At 58.9% G+C, this 14,043-nt stretch overlaps 1 protein-coding gene across 1 annotated transcript; it reads right to left on the reverse strand.

Moving 5' to 3' along the window:
* Window positions 1-387: 387 nt before the first annotated feature.
* VILL (villin like) lies at window positions 388-14,043 on the reverse strand. Its single transcript, XM_054594976.1, has 19 exons — window positions 13,966-14,043; window positions 13,727-13,799; window positions 13,213-13,420; window positions 11,786-11,894; window positions 10,217-10,327; window positions 9,720-9,919; window positions 9,290-9,368; window positions 9,095-9,193; window positions 8,234-8,395; window positions 7,916-8,002; window positions 5,876-6,013; window positions 5,605-5,763; window positions 4,895-5,074; window positions 4,260-4,405; window positions 3,182-3,326; window positions 1,585-1,770; window positions 1,320-1,391; window positions 769-1,116; window positions 388-501 (listed from the first exon to the last, which is right to left on the reverse strand). The coding sequence occupies exons 1-19, from the start codon at window positions 14,026-14,028 to the stop codon at window positions 388-390; spliced, it is 2,679 nt and encodes an 892-aa protein (XP_054450951.1). The 5' UTR covers window positions 14,029-14,043.

Below are 14,043 nucleotides of genomic sequence, written 5' to 3' on the forward strand. Positions count from 1 at the left end.
AGACTAAGCCCTGTGGTCTCTTTACCTGTACGTCAGAAAATTCCTGTAAAGTGTACGCGCACACACATGTCGCGGGGCTCCAGAACCGCAGCGCCTCTCTCCACCTCCCCCACACTCGCCCTGTATGGAGGGCGCTGTCCGTGTCCCCCGGCAGGAGGGACCAGCAAGGCACAAACCCCTGCATCCCCAGAGGCCCCTCCCCCAGAGCTGGACCCACTGAGGGGTCCTGACTGGAAAGCCCACACAGCACACCTTGAGAGGCCCACAGGCTTTTATTGATGGGGAGGGGGTGACCTGGGAGTGTTCCTGGGCGCTCAGGTGCATGTGGGGGAGTTACCCACGGGGGCTCGGCCATGTGAGCGGCACTGGCGGGAGCAGGGCCTGGGTTCAGAAGAAGCCGAGCCGCTTTTTCTCCTGCTGCTGCTTCCACTTGGCCATGCTGTAGAATTCCTCCTTGGACTTCCCAAAGATGTCTTGGAAGTCAGAGTCGGAGAGATAGAACTGTGGGAGCGGGGGTGGGGGTGGGGGTGGGGGTGGGGGAGGTGGATCCAGGGAAGGGTGTCAACTGAGCCCAGAATGCTCTCCCCGCCAGAGGCATCATCCCAAGGCTCTCCCACCTCTCTCTGCCCGTCACCCCATCTGGATCTCACATCTCCCTGGGCAGCCTGCCCATTGCCCATGATCAGTGTGTCACCCTAGGTGCCTCCAGCTCAGCTTTAGGTGCATTAGTGCCGGGGCAGCAAGTGGCAGGGGGTCTCGGGCAACTACCTCCTTGTGGGCTGGGTCCACGCCCTCTGGCAGGTCCTGGGCAGCCTGGTTCATCAGCTGTTCTCGGGACAGGCCCCAGTTGATCATGGATCTGGGGCTGCTGTGGTAGTTGCTGCTGCCGGTGCTGTTGCTGCTGCCGGTGCTGTTGCTGCTGCCGGTGCTGCTGCTGCTGCTGCTGCTGCTGCTGCCGCCGCCGCCGCCGCCACCACCGCCACCACCGCCGCCCACCTTGGGGCTCAGCTCCAGCCCATTTTCTGACCTGTCCTGCGAGCCCTTGAGGGCCTGCAGGGCCAAGGGGCCTGTCCTGCCATTGCTTGGCCAACTAGACAGCTGGAAGTTGTTGACTTCCTGTCCATAGAAAGGACTCAGGCTGAGGACGATGGGGGATAGGCTTCCACAGGGAGGCCACCCTGAGCTCGCTGGCCCTCTTGCCCCAGCTGCAACCCCCGCCCCCTGCCAGGGCCTGGCTCCTTCCCTGCCCGCTCTGCCCATCTGGACCGTGCCCCAGTGAGCCCAGACCCCGAGGGAGCCTGGGAAGCCCCAGCACTCACTGCTGTTATCTCAGAGATGGCAGAGATTACTTCCCGGCTGCCCTGCACCACCTCCTTATTGGGCTGGTTGTTCTGCGGGCAAGATCAGGGTGGGGGGTGAGATGGAGGGGCCCCAGCGAGACCCAGGAGGGGGCCTGAGGACAAGACCAGGTCTCCCAGCCCACACTGGAGGTCCCCAGGCAGGGCAGTGCCTCCTCTCAGTCTGCCCAGGGCAAGCCCCTCTCCCCTGGGTTAGGGTGGGGCTGGAGGTTCAGACCTCACTCACAGTCCACTTGTAGGGGTCCCAGGCGAGGAACCATCCGGTGAAAGTGAGAGGCTCGTAGCCCTGCCTGATCAGCACGATGGGCGTGGCCTGGCTCCTCCCCGCTGGATGGGTCAGCAGGTACTCCTGGCCCCAGGCCACCGCCTCCTTCTTCTGCTCGCTGACTGCCTCCCCGAGCCACAGGAAGATCTAGGCCACAGAGGGGGCCTGGCCTTGGGTGGGTGGAGGGGCTGCCCAGAGCTGACCACTTCCTTCCCACCCCTGCCCGGCAGATGGTTTCAGAGCTCCCAGGCACATACCAGCTACACACAGTTTGGCCACCGTATCTGCACCCCCATAAACACTCCAGGAGGTCACAGGCATATCTGAATGTGTGCATTGAGTCCAAAAGTACTTTCTGAGTACCTAGTGTGGGCCAGGGGATTCAGTAGTGGGGAAAAAAAATAGACTAAAATCCTTGCCCTTGTAGAGCTTTCATTGTGTTGGGGGAGATGGAAAAATCAGTGAAATATGTAACAGCAGAGGGAGAAAAATGAGGCGGGGGAAGAAGATAAGTGCGGTGATGGTGGGAATAATGAAATTCTACGTTAAGGTCAGGGAGAGCCATATGGAGCAGATGACATCCAGGTCAAGGTCTGAGGGAGGTGAGGGAGCGAGGCATGGGATGTCTGGGGAGAAAGTGTTGACACCGGAAGAAACAGCCAGGGCACAGGCCCTGAGCGGGGCTGGCATCTCGGGATCCGCACGCAGCCATTGCGGCCGGAGCCGAGCAGGCACGGGAGAGTGGGAGCCGGTCGGGCCGGAGAGTCAGGGCCGCCAGGCCACGCAGGGCCGTGGTGAGGGCTGCGGCGTTGCTCTCAGCCACATGGGAGTCTATAAGCCTCATCATCTTCACAGTCATAGACAGTGATGCAGACTCAATCGTCTATTGCCACAGTCAGACAGCAAATCACAGCCGCACACTGTCACCCACAGTCACACATAGTGGCACATAAACACAATCACACTTGATTACACAGTTGCACACATCCAGCCTGGAAAACACCCGCAGCCTGAAAAGCCACTGTACATAGCGACGCACAAACCATAATCTAGCCACTCAGTCACTCACACCCACGGCCAACAGAGTCACCCGCGCAGAGCCTCCCTGGCTGCGGCCCGCCCGGCCAGGCAGGGGCAGTCACTTGACCACATGGCCACACACAAAGGCAAATGCATCCCCCCCACACACATGCTGTCTGTCAGTCGTTCAATGCGCAGTTGCGCGCTTGACATGGACACATGTCAGCGCCAGGCAGTCCCTTGGAGCCACGCACCCTTTGAAAACACAGGGATTTGCATAGAACCACAAAGCCAGTCACAATCACACACGAGTCCCAGACGCAGAGTCACAGGCTGCCGACGGCTCACTGCGACAGTCGCTCATGGCCTCGCTCTCATGGCCCCACAGCTGCACTGTCTCTCAGTGTCACACGGTCAGAGAGACTCACCTGCAGCCTCACATGCAGTCATATGGTGAGGAGCTCAGAAAGACACACACGCTCACACCCAGTTACACGGATACAGACACAGCCCAGCAGGACAGGGGTGGGAGCCTCACCTCCTGCCAGGTGTCCAGTAACATGACATCATACTTGTCCAGGTCCTCTTGGCTAAAGAACACCACTTCCGTGAGGACCAGGTGGCCATTCTGGCTGGAGCACTCAAACAGTCGTGGCTGGAAGCTGGAGACATCCTCAGGGAGGCTGGCCAGTGTGGGCACAAGGCTGTCGGGGGTTCGGCCTGGGCCGAGCTGGCCCTCAGGCCAGGAGCTCCCACCCCAGGGCCTGAGCCCCGCCCCCCCCCGCCCCCGTGAGCTCCAACCCATCCTGCAGTTCATTCTGGGAACAACCACCCTGCTCCTCTCGGGGCCTCAGTGTCCCCGTCTGTCAGTGGGGAAAGCAGGTCAGGTGATCTGTCTAGCTCCAGCCAGCTGTGGCACAAGCTGCCCCCTGAATTTTCCCAGGAGTGGGCACCAGAGAGGGACAGCTGGCTTCGTGGGGCGGGCCTGAACTGGAGTTGCTGATCCCCCCTCCCCCTCAGCTGGGATCCAGTGTCAGGCTCAAGGTGGGAGGAGGGAGTGAGGCTTGGGGGGGGGGTGACAGGAGTACTTTGGAGCTCTGGGGACTTGGGGTGAGTGCGGCGCATCAACCAGGCCCACACTCAATACAGAGCAGGGGCGCTCAGCTCCCTGGTCCCTTTGAGGACTCACTCTGCCCTACACACACTTGTGCATTTATACACCACACACATACACTGTCCTCGCACACTCCACACATGCTGTTAATACACACACACACACGCAGGGCACCACCCCCCTGGGGACTGTGGGGTTGGGGAATGGCTTCTTCCTGCGGGATGGTCCAGGACTGGGGCAATGCAGGGAGCACATTCAGCCAGCAGAGGGCACCACCACCCTGCTCTCCCTGCATCTCCCTGATCCGAGTTCCGTGGGGCTGGGGAGTGAAGGGAGGAGGGGGCTGTGCTCTTGGGAGCCCCTGGTGTGGGGAACCGAGAGTCTTCAGCTCCCGTCTGGCCTCTCCAGCTCCATATGTGACCCTTACTTAACCACCCCACCCTCTTTGGGCCTCAGACTCCTCCTCTGTGTAAGGAGAACACCCTCCTCCCAACCCTGTCACCTCCTGTTGCTGGGGTAGGGAGCCCGGCCCCCCAGCGCCTCCCAGAAGTGGAGAGGCTCCTGACCCTCCAGCACAGTTTCCTTGTCCTTCTCGGAGATGACAGGGACTACTGCCCGCGCCATCTCACGCTGATCACCGCTGCAGCCCTGGCAGGCAAATAGCTGGGTCACAGGAGGCCTGGGCTGAAGGCACCGCATGCCTTCCTGCCCCTCCCGGCCCCCGTCTATCTTCCCAGCTGATCAGGGTCTCAGGGACTGGGACCCTCTCTGGGTCCAGAACATGGGATGGGGGCCCCCAGGTCTGGGGATCATTTATGATTTATGCTGAAGATCAAAGAACATTCTGGCAAACTGAACTGGGCCTCTTCCTTTTCCCAAGAGAGTTGGGAGGTGGCAGCTCCCTGCTCGAGGCAGGAAGGAGGGGAGGCGGGCTAGGTCTAGCCCAGCTCTGGCCTGTGGACTTCCAGGTCCACCTGTCATTCTACAACTTCCGCCAGGTTCCAGAGCAGGCACATTCCCCACCCCCTTCGGGCCTATCTAAGGTTGGACTTGAAGCTGCATTCCCTGTGCGGTGGCCCCATCGCTGCCTGGCACCGCTGCCCTGGGCGTGGATTGAGTGACCAGCGTAGGCAGTACCTTCCCAAACCAGAGGTAGCAGATGCTGGCTGTGACCAGCAAGAAGATGTCACTGGAGTTGAGGGCTGAGGCCCAGGCTGGCACCTCCACGGTCTTGGTGTTGTAGTTGTCGGTGCCTTGCACGTGGAAGAGCCTTGTGGCAGATGCTGGCTGCCCCGTCCCACTGTGCCCAGCGCTCCCCTACAAGAGGGCTGGGCATCAGCCGGGGCAGGGCTCCCGGGGGCGGCCTCCCTGTCCCAGAGGGGGACAAACTGCCTCAAGACCCAGGGAGCCTTTTCTCGATTCCACCACTGATTTCTGGACCCCCTGGGTGTGGAGTGTGGGGTCCCATCATGTAGGATGGAACCAGGCTTTTCTAAACAGACCTCTCACCCCGTCTCCACGGGCTCAGGGGGTAGTCCCCCCAGGCTTGGAGGCGGAAAATGGGGACCAGCTTTGCCCGCATGAGACCCCAGGCAGGGCCCTGGCTCCCTTTCAATTGCACTTCCTCTCCTGGGCTCCTGCTTTGTGGCTGGCTCTGAGGGCTGGGGGAAGAAACTTAGGGGTCGCCTTTGGAGCTCCTGGGCCTCGGACAAGCACCAGGAAACCGGAGTGGGGGCGGGGGTCAGCTGGGTCCCAGGCCCGCAGGGCGGTCAGCACATGCATTTAAGGGTCACCAGCATGTGGAAGAGCCATGAGGCTGTGGCCACAGAAGCAAAGGTGGGCCCTACCTGGAAGACCACCAGCTGGCCCTGGAAGATGGCGAGGAAGTGGGGCGGCTCACTGCCCATGGTCACACGCTCTTGCACCAGGGCTCCATGGTACATAAGGTCCAAATCCTCGGCATTGCTGTTCAAGGCATTTATCTCGTGTGTGGTGGCCTGGTGGCCCTGCAGACGGGGTTGGTGAGGCCCTGAAGCAACTCTTAGATCCCATTCTCAGACCTTCAGCTCCGAGTCTGGAAGGTGCCTGCCATCCCCCCTGCCCCGCAGGCCTGCGTACCTGCCATAGGTACAGGATGTACTGGATGCGACTCATCTTCTGGTATGTGTAGAGAGCAAGGTAGCAGTTGCTTGCACAAAATTGTCCATGATGCTTGGGGTCCATGGGCTGCCGGCCTAAGTCCTGGATGCACCACACCTGGGGAACAGGGGACCGATGGGCACAGGTGCCTCCTCCATCTGAACTCACCCTGTGCCCAGCCTGAAAGCTCTCCTCAGCCCCACCGGTACAGGCAAGTGGCTCACCCCGAACTCTGCACCCACTCTGTGCTTGTGCTGGGCTTGTGCAAGGATCTGCACCGTCTCCCCCGTGGGCCCCTGGGACCCGCCACACCCGTGCCAGCCTGCTCTCAGCCAGGACTCGGCGTTGGCATGTGGTGCCTGAGATAAACAAGTGGTGAGGACTCCAGAGGTTGCCAAGGCAAATCTGACTCTGGCCTCACGCCACCCCCAGCCTGACCCCGCCGGCCCCGGCACGGGCCAGGGGCAGACAGGCCCCGGCAGAGCTGTTCGCTGCTCAGGCCAGGGCAACAGAAGCCGGGCAGAAGCAAGGCCTTGGGGCTCTTGGAAAAATTCCCCTTTTTAAGGGTCACTTGACAATACAAAGCCTGTTCAAAGACGGAAATGAATACACTTCCTCACACTTAACAGCGTGAGGTCTTGTTCCTGTGGGTAGCGAGCATGGGCTCTGGAAACAGGCAAACCTGGTCAAATCCCAGGCTGGCCTGTGTTGCAGTGAGACCTGTCTGAGCTTCTGTGATTCCGGCCTGTAAGGTGGGGGTAACAGCGCCCGCCTCGATGTGGCAGGAAGCAAAGCCTGGGCACCTGGGCCCATGCAGGGCCTGACAGCTGTCTTTGGAGAAGTCCTCCTCCAGCCGAGGGCATCCAGGACCCTGCCTCTGGCAGAAGGGGCTGACTGAGCACACGCTATCCAGGAGCAGCATTTGCCTGGCCGCTGGGCCTCCAGGCTGGGGCCTCCCCCTACTTGTCTGTCCCCTCGCCTGCTGCTTTCCTGTCGCCCTCTCTATTCCCTGGCTGTCCCTCTTTTCCCCCGTGTGCCCCATCTCTCCCTGCTCTTCATCCCCCACCCCCAGCTCTGCCTGCTCCCCCCTCTCTGTCTTTCTCAGTCTCTTCTGTCTCTCCCTGTCCCCGTTCCGGTCTTCCTCTCTCCCTGCTTCCCTTTCCTCCCTGCCTCGCCCTGTCTCTTCCTGTCTCCACCTTTCCTCACTCACCACTTCTGTCCACCCATAGGAGGGCAACTGTAGGAGGAGATCTTGGAGAAGTGGTATTTTCTCTGACCTTGTCCTACCTTGAGAACTAGAACCGCCCCCCCCACCCCACACACACACAAGCCTAGCAGTCCTGGAATCTCAGAGCATCGCCATGCCAGCCTTGGGCCCAGATGGGACCACAGTTTTTGCCCCCATTTTACAGGAAAAATAAAAAGACACCCCAAGGCCCAAAGGAATTAGAGTCTCTTCCCAGGTCAAGAGGCCACTCTGTGTATAGAACCTGGAAGTGGTCCCCAGCCCCGCCCTCTCCCAGGACACCGGTCTGAGGCCAGACAAGGGGCTGATGGTGCGTGACTGTGTGTTGGGGGTTGGGTGTGTGGGGCTGTGATTGGTTACGTCACTGTGTATCTTTGTTGGTGTGTCCCTGTGGGTTCCTGGTTGTATGTGACCAATCATGTGAGATGTAGAATTTGTGCAATTAATTCTTGCAGTTGGGCACTGGGCTGTGATCGAGTGCAATTACAAGGTGTGAGTATGTGTGTCTATGTTATCATATGTATGGCTGTGTCCGGACACAAGAAAGTGTCCCACTGTTACTGTTAAGTGAGTGAGTGTATGATGGATTAGGCATGACATGTACGCGCTGGCTGTCGGGAGGGTGTATGTATATGTATGAATACGCAGGTCCCTGCGTGTCCCTTCTGGTGTGTAGATGTGTACTTGAGAGTAGCTGGGTCACCTGAAGACAAAGACCCCTGTGTGCCCTTCCCCCCTCCGCCTTGCCCTTGCGCCAAGCCAGTGCCCCTCACCTCCACCTTCCCGGAGCCGTCGTCCACCATCCTGAACTGAGCAGCTAGCTCAGGTTGGCGGTGCAGCTTGCCCATGTCCAGCCTTACCTGACCCCATTTACCTGAGGGTGGGACAGAGGGTGTCACTGGCGCCTGCTGCCCTGTCGCGGCTCCACAGGCGCCCCCCCCCCACCCCGCCCCATCTGTGTCCACCGGACCCACCCAACCCACCCATCCTTCAGGAAGCCCCCTCTGGCCACTCCTCCTCACCCTTCTCGCTCCGTCTCTGGGTGTCGCCCCAGCAGGCTCTGCCCTGAATACCCCTCCCACGGGCCCCACCCTGCAGTCCCGCCCCTCCCACTCACGGATCCTGTCGTCCTTTTTCCCACGTGGCTCCTGGGACCAGGACTTGAAGAGCTGCTTGAACGCGGCGGACTCCGTGCCGTCACTCACCACTTCCACGTTGGTGTGGGACAGGTAGCCCTTGGCCCGGATGAAGCCCTGGGGCAGGGCTCAGTCAGGCCTGCGCTGCGGGGGGCGGGGGGCGGGGGGCGGGGGCGGAGCGCGGGGGGGCGGGGCGCTGCCCCGGCTGGGACCTGATGCTCCCGCAGCGCAGCGGGGCCAGCCTAGCGCTGAGCAGCCTTCATTCACTGAGATCAAGACCCACTTTCTGGAGCTGGCTCTGCCACTACCGCCTCCTCCGAGGTCCCTGAGGACAGGCAGGGCCCCCTTTGTCCGGGCCTCAGGAAGGGCCGGCCAGGACAGCCTGTCAGACCCCAGGCAGAGCCCCGTCTCCCCTTCAGGAAAAGGAGGGGCGCCCAGTGCACTAGGCTTCTCAGACTTCAAGGCAGGGCCATCTTGTCCTTTGACACATGGTTTCGTGGGTGCTAACCGGTTCCCACAAGCCTCCCCCATCCGGGCTCCCCAGGTAGGCCACGCGCCTCCAGTCCCCCAGAGGGACCCTGTGTTCCCGCAGACCCCTCCCCCACTCACAGCTGTCTCTCTTCCCTCAGACCTGGAGGTTTGTCCCCACCCTTAGATCCCAGGCAGGGTCCTGTCCACCAGCCAGGCTCCCGGGGCAGGACTTACCCACCTCCTGGCCCCAGGGCAGGGCTTCAGGGTAGCACTGTTTCCTCCCTCAGACCCCAGGGCAGTGCTGCCTCCCCCCTCCAGCCCCAGGGCAGGGCCCCACAGCCTCACCAGGGCCCAGCTGAAGGCGGCCTTTTTGTCCTGGTGGTTAGACTTGCGGCCCTGCCACACGTAGATCCTGAAACCCCCCTGGTCCAGGATGTAGCAGTCCTGGGAGCCAGAGTGGGGCTGGTCAGTAGCGGGGCCAGGCCGGGAGGGCTGTGCTGTGGAGGGGGCGGGGGGTGACAGGGGCCAGGCCTGCCTCACCTCCTCCTGCAGCAGGTCTTGGGTCAGTGGGCGGGTCGCCATCTCCTGGATCACCAGGTCCTTACCCTTCTCATAGACACTGGAGGACAGGCGTCCAGATGTGGGCAGCTCAGCCTCTTCCTGGCCTGGCTCCACTCTAGCCCCATTGAGCCCCCTTCCCCCACCCCGAGGCAGAGGCATGGGGTCCTGGGCCACGAGTAGAAGCCTGAGGCAACGGCCTGGCCTTCTCAGGGCCTTGGTTGCCTTGTCTGTACAATGGGTTTCTGCCATGCAAGAGTATAGGTTGGGCCCAAGGTCCCACATGGCCCACCCCGGAAACCCGTGAGCCTTTTCTGGAGGGCTTTCTAGGGACCCTGTGTTGTTGCCGTAATGATGGACACGCAGGCCTGGCCTGTTCCACCCACCCCGCCCGCTCCCGAGGGCTGCTCACAGGTAGAGGTGGACACGGGCCTTCTGCAGCTGGGCAACACCCTTGCTGGGCATGGTGGCGTGCAGGCTGCCCACCCTGCGGCCCAGCACAGCTTCCATGATCGCCATGAGGCCAGAGGCTTTGACCTCGTCATCCACCACACCAATCTGTGCACGGCCACCACGCTCCCTGTCCTGGAGGCTGCGGGTCAGGGCCAGGCCCTGTGGGAGAGAACCTGGTGGTCAGGGCTTCCCCAGCACGGCCCCTTCACGCCTCCAGCAACATCCCAGATGCTTCCTGTCACCGCTCAGCTCCCAGGGGCTGGGGGAGGGTGCCCCTTATCTGGCACCCAGAGGCACCACCAGTACAGGGTCTGACTCAGCTTGCACCTAGTGGTTGCTTTCCAGGCGGTAGTGGAGAGCCAGGACTACCTCCTGGGGCAGATGGAGGATGGGTACCTGGAGGGCCACCTCTCTCCCCAAGTCCCACACCCCTTCGTTCCCAGGGCAGACACTGACCCGTGCCTTCTCGGAGATGCTGGTCTTGGGCCCATTCCACAGGATCATCACCTTGCCCAGGTCCAGCAGGAAGATGTTGCCCTTATTAAAACTTTCCCAGGAGAGCTCCACCTGCCGAGCAAGGAGGGGGCAGGGAGGGAGACAGTGTGTCACAGCGCCAGCACCCAAGGGCAGGGGAACTACAGCCTGTCCCTACTGATGTGAGCATAGCTCAGGTGCGTCACATGTGTGCGTGAAGCTCTGTGCAACTGCATGTCTGAGAGGCCATGACACCACTGTCATGGCGTGGCATGAAGACATGCATCTGTGTAACCATATGACATCTTCAAGGCCACGCTGTGGCCATGGCTGTGTGCATTTCTGGGCATGTGTGACCATAGATAATGCTGCCTATCACAGGGTATACATGATTATGACGCTTTTCACTCAATGCATGTCCATAGCGGTAAAAGCATATATGCACATATGCATACAAATGGGGTGTGCTTATGTTTATCCGTGTGTGTAGATGTGTGGGTACAGGTACACTTGTACATATGTGAGGGCATATCACATATGAACAAGTGTGTGAGCTCATGGGTGACAGTGTATGCGTGCCCGTGGGGAACAGTGTGTTATCTATGGATAAGCGGTGATCATCCAGGCAGAGAGTAAAAGGGGAGACTAAAAAATTATGCCAGGATAACAAGCAAAACCCAGGGTTGCATGGTGTCCCTGCATGATCAGGGACGTGTGGTCACTGGATCTGTGGGCGACAGTGTGTGAGCCTGTGTGGGACTGTCTCCAAGTCACAGGGCTGCTACACACCATGTAGATAGTAACGCATACAACCCAGGCTCATTCACATCATGGGCATCAAGCACCTGAATGTTCATGATACCAAATGTCAGCCAGATGGTGGCAAAACGTCCTGTCCTACCGATATTGGCATTTTCTGTTAGCTTCCTGGCAGATGAAAGTAAGGTGCACTCTGTTCTCAATTGCACAAGGGCACTCAGTGGACTAGAGTGGACCCAGGGGAACAGTGGGAGACACTGTGTGCCTATGGGTGACAATGACAACACGTATGAGAGTGTGGGGCTGTGTATATCCCCCACCCAAAATCACCTCCTTCCCCTTGTACTGCTTATAAGGACCATCCAGGTGCAACATCTTGTCTGCTCGTATCCCGCTCCCCAACCGGGCCCCGCCCCAAGTTCTTAATATGGCCAGGAAATCAATGAGGAAACAGAGGGTCAGAGGAGCCATGGCGGGGGTGGGGCCGAAAGCCTAGCTCTGCCTTCTCTCTCCTTATTCAAGACAGGCCATCTGGGGACTGGGCACCAGACTTAATGGAGCGATCACTTTGTAAGTTACAAGAATGCCTAATCACCATGCTGTATACCTGAAACTAATGTTGTATTTCAACTGTAACTGAAAAACAAATCTAAGAAAAAGATGGGCCACCGGGCATGATGACAGCCCATGGGACTACCCCCCCATTCCCCTGGCACCCTCCACCGTCCCTGTACTTCAGTACACGAAGTCTGAGCCGACCTAGAGACCAAGCGGCACCACTGGCATCCTCACCTCGGTGGCTGACACATGCTTCCTCCCTTCGATGCGCAGCAGCCTCTGGATGTTGAACATGTTGGTCTCCATGTGCGTGAGGTCAGAAGGGGGGCTTCCCTTCCTGTAGCTGAGGAGGGATGGGGTCCCACAGTGTAAAGTCATATACTGCCACGTGCAGGGGTGAGTGCAGGGGTGAGCGTGTGCCTGGACCCACATGGGAACACACATGTGCATGCAGATAGGAGCATGTGCACAAGCACATGGCTACACACATGGGGCAGCAGCGTGCATGTGCTTATCTGTAAATATGTAGACATGTGTGCATGTACATGCGCACCTGCATGGGCGTAGTGTGTATCTGATTATCCATGTGCACAGAGGTAAATACATGCATGTGCATGCAAACCTGCACATGCACATACAAGGCACTTGTATACTGGCAGCAGTGTATCTGTTTATTTGTGTGGGCACTGAGGTGAGTGTGTGGAATTCAGGAACAGCACATGTGTGTAGGTGGACATGGCTATTCAGGTGCATGTGTAGGTGTACCCATCTGTAGGTGAACATATATAGAAGTGGCATGTTTCCTGCATGTGCATGTATACATGCATACATGAGCTCATGTATGTACTATAAGCATGTATTAGGTTTAACTGCATAAAACAGAAATGATCAACTGTTGGCAATTTCCTGTGGTTCAACCTAATATATTACAATTATGAATTTAACGCATATTTGAAACAATTTACAGCAAAATGCATGTTTCTCCTGGGCACACTAACATAAAAGCAAACTCAAAACGCCATGGGTGTCCACTTCTGGGTCTATACCTGAGAGAAATGCAAAACTATGTCCACACAAAATCCTGTATATAATATTGGGTGTTACCTCTCGGGTGTTAGAGCAATAATCACTTCACAATATAGGGAGGTCAAGCCATATCCTGTACACCTCAGACTTACACGGTGGTGTGTGTCAGTTATATTTCCATAAACTGGAGAACGAAAAAATCTTGTATACAACATTACCCATAACAGCTAAAAAGTGGAAACAACTCAGATGTCCTTTACGTGATGAATATATACATAAAATGTGGAATATCCATATACCATGTGTTATATAAAGCCATTTACATGGCATGCCCAGAATAGGCAAATCTGTACCGATGGGGCAGGGAGTACTGGGGGGAGGTGGGGAGTGGCTGCTAAAGGGTAGGGATGATGAAGATGTTCTAAAACTCTGGTGATGGCTGCACAACTCAGTGAATACACTAAAAATCACCGAAGGGCGCACTGTAAATGGTGAGGGCCGTGGCGTGTGATTTGTGCTGCAGTCAGGGTGTCAGCCATTCCTGAACACTCCATGCACTAGGGATGAGGGAGAGAGTCACCCGGGCCGCCTGACCGCTCTGTTCCTCCCCAGTGACCCCCCAACCCCTCACTCACAGGACCCCTGGGCGGAAGTAACTGCGGAAACAGTCGGATTCGTGGCCCTGTGCCTCGCGGTGCTGCACCGTGGCGCCACCCAGTGCCTCCTGCAGGTGCTGCACAAAGGTGCCCGCGGCGCCCTCGGCCTCTGCGCTGGCCTTCTTTCCGATCCAGTAGTGCAGGTCCGTGGCTGTCCCCTGCGTGCCCTTCAGGCGCTGGGGGACATAGGGCCCAGGTGTTTGTGGGGTCAGGGGTGGTTGAAAGCTGAGGTTCCAGGGTTGGGGAGAGGTCGAGGGCCAGGGCATAAGTGGACACTGATGTCAAGGTCCAAGATGTGCAAGGGCCTCGGGGAGACGGGGCAGGGGATCTAGAATGGGGGGTGGGAGGGCTAGGCAACCTCAGAGGCAGCAGCCTTCTTGTGGGATGGGATTCTGGGGCCCCCGGCCAGCCTCTCCCCAGGGAGGACCTTACGCTGCACCATCAGACTCCCCAGCTGGGCCGTGCCACCCCCCAGGGTCCCCAGCACTCACATGGAGGACGATGTAGCAGCGTTCCTCAAAGAAGTTCCCATAAGCTCTCTCAGGTACAGGCACCATCTCCAGGTTCTGGGAGAGGAAGCTGTTCAGTGACAACCCAGGAGGCCCTTCCCCCGACACACACCCCTGGCCCTCTGGGGGGAGGGTGGAGGTGAGCTGAGGCCCAGGAGAAGCCTAGTTTCAGAGAGCACATACTTTCTGTGGCACCAAGGCTGCTGTTGGTTGAGCCTCTCACCTCAACGATCCATACGTGGAGGTCTCTAGGGCTCTCCATGGCTGGGAGGCTCCTGACGTCCATCCTAGACCACACGGG

This window comes from Pteronotus mesoamericanus, unplaced genomic scaffold (genome assembly GCF_021234165.1).
Source record: "Pteronotus mesoamericanus isolate MK-2021 breed Mesoamerican mustached bat unplaced genomic scaffold, CSHL_Meso_final scaffold_54, whole genome shotgun sequence".
Taxonomy (NCBI): Eukaryota; Metazoa; Chordata; class Mammalia; order Chiroptera; family Mormoopidae; genus Pteronotus; species Pteronotus mesoamericanus.

Coding starts and splice junctions, on each gene's coding strand:
- VILL (XM_054594976.1), bottom strand. CDS start 14,028: ATGGACGTCAGGAGCCTCCCAGCCATGGAGAGCCCTAGAGACCTCCAC. Junction 8,396..9,094: donor CCGCCTTCAGCTGGGCCCTG/GTGAGGCTGTGG, acceptor GCCCTGCCCCAG/GGCTTCATCCGGGCCAAGGG. Junction 1,117..1,319: donor CCATCTCTGAGATAACAGCA/GTGAGTGCTGGG, acceptor TTCTATGGACAG/GAAGTCAACAACTTCCAGCT.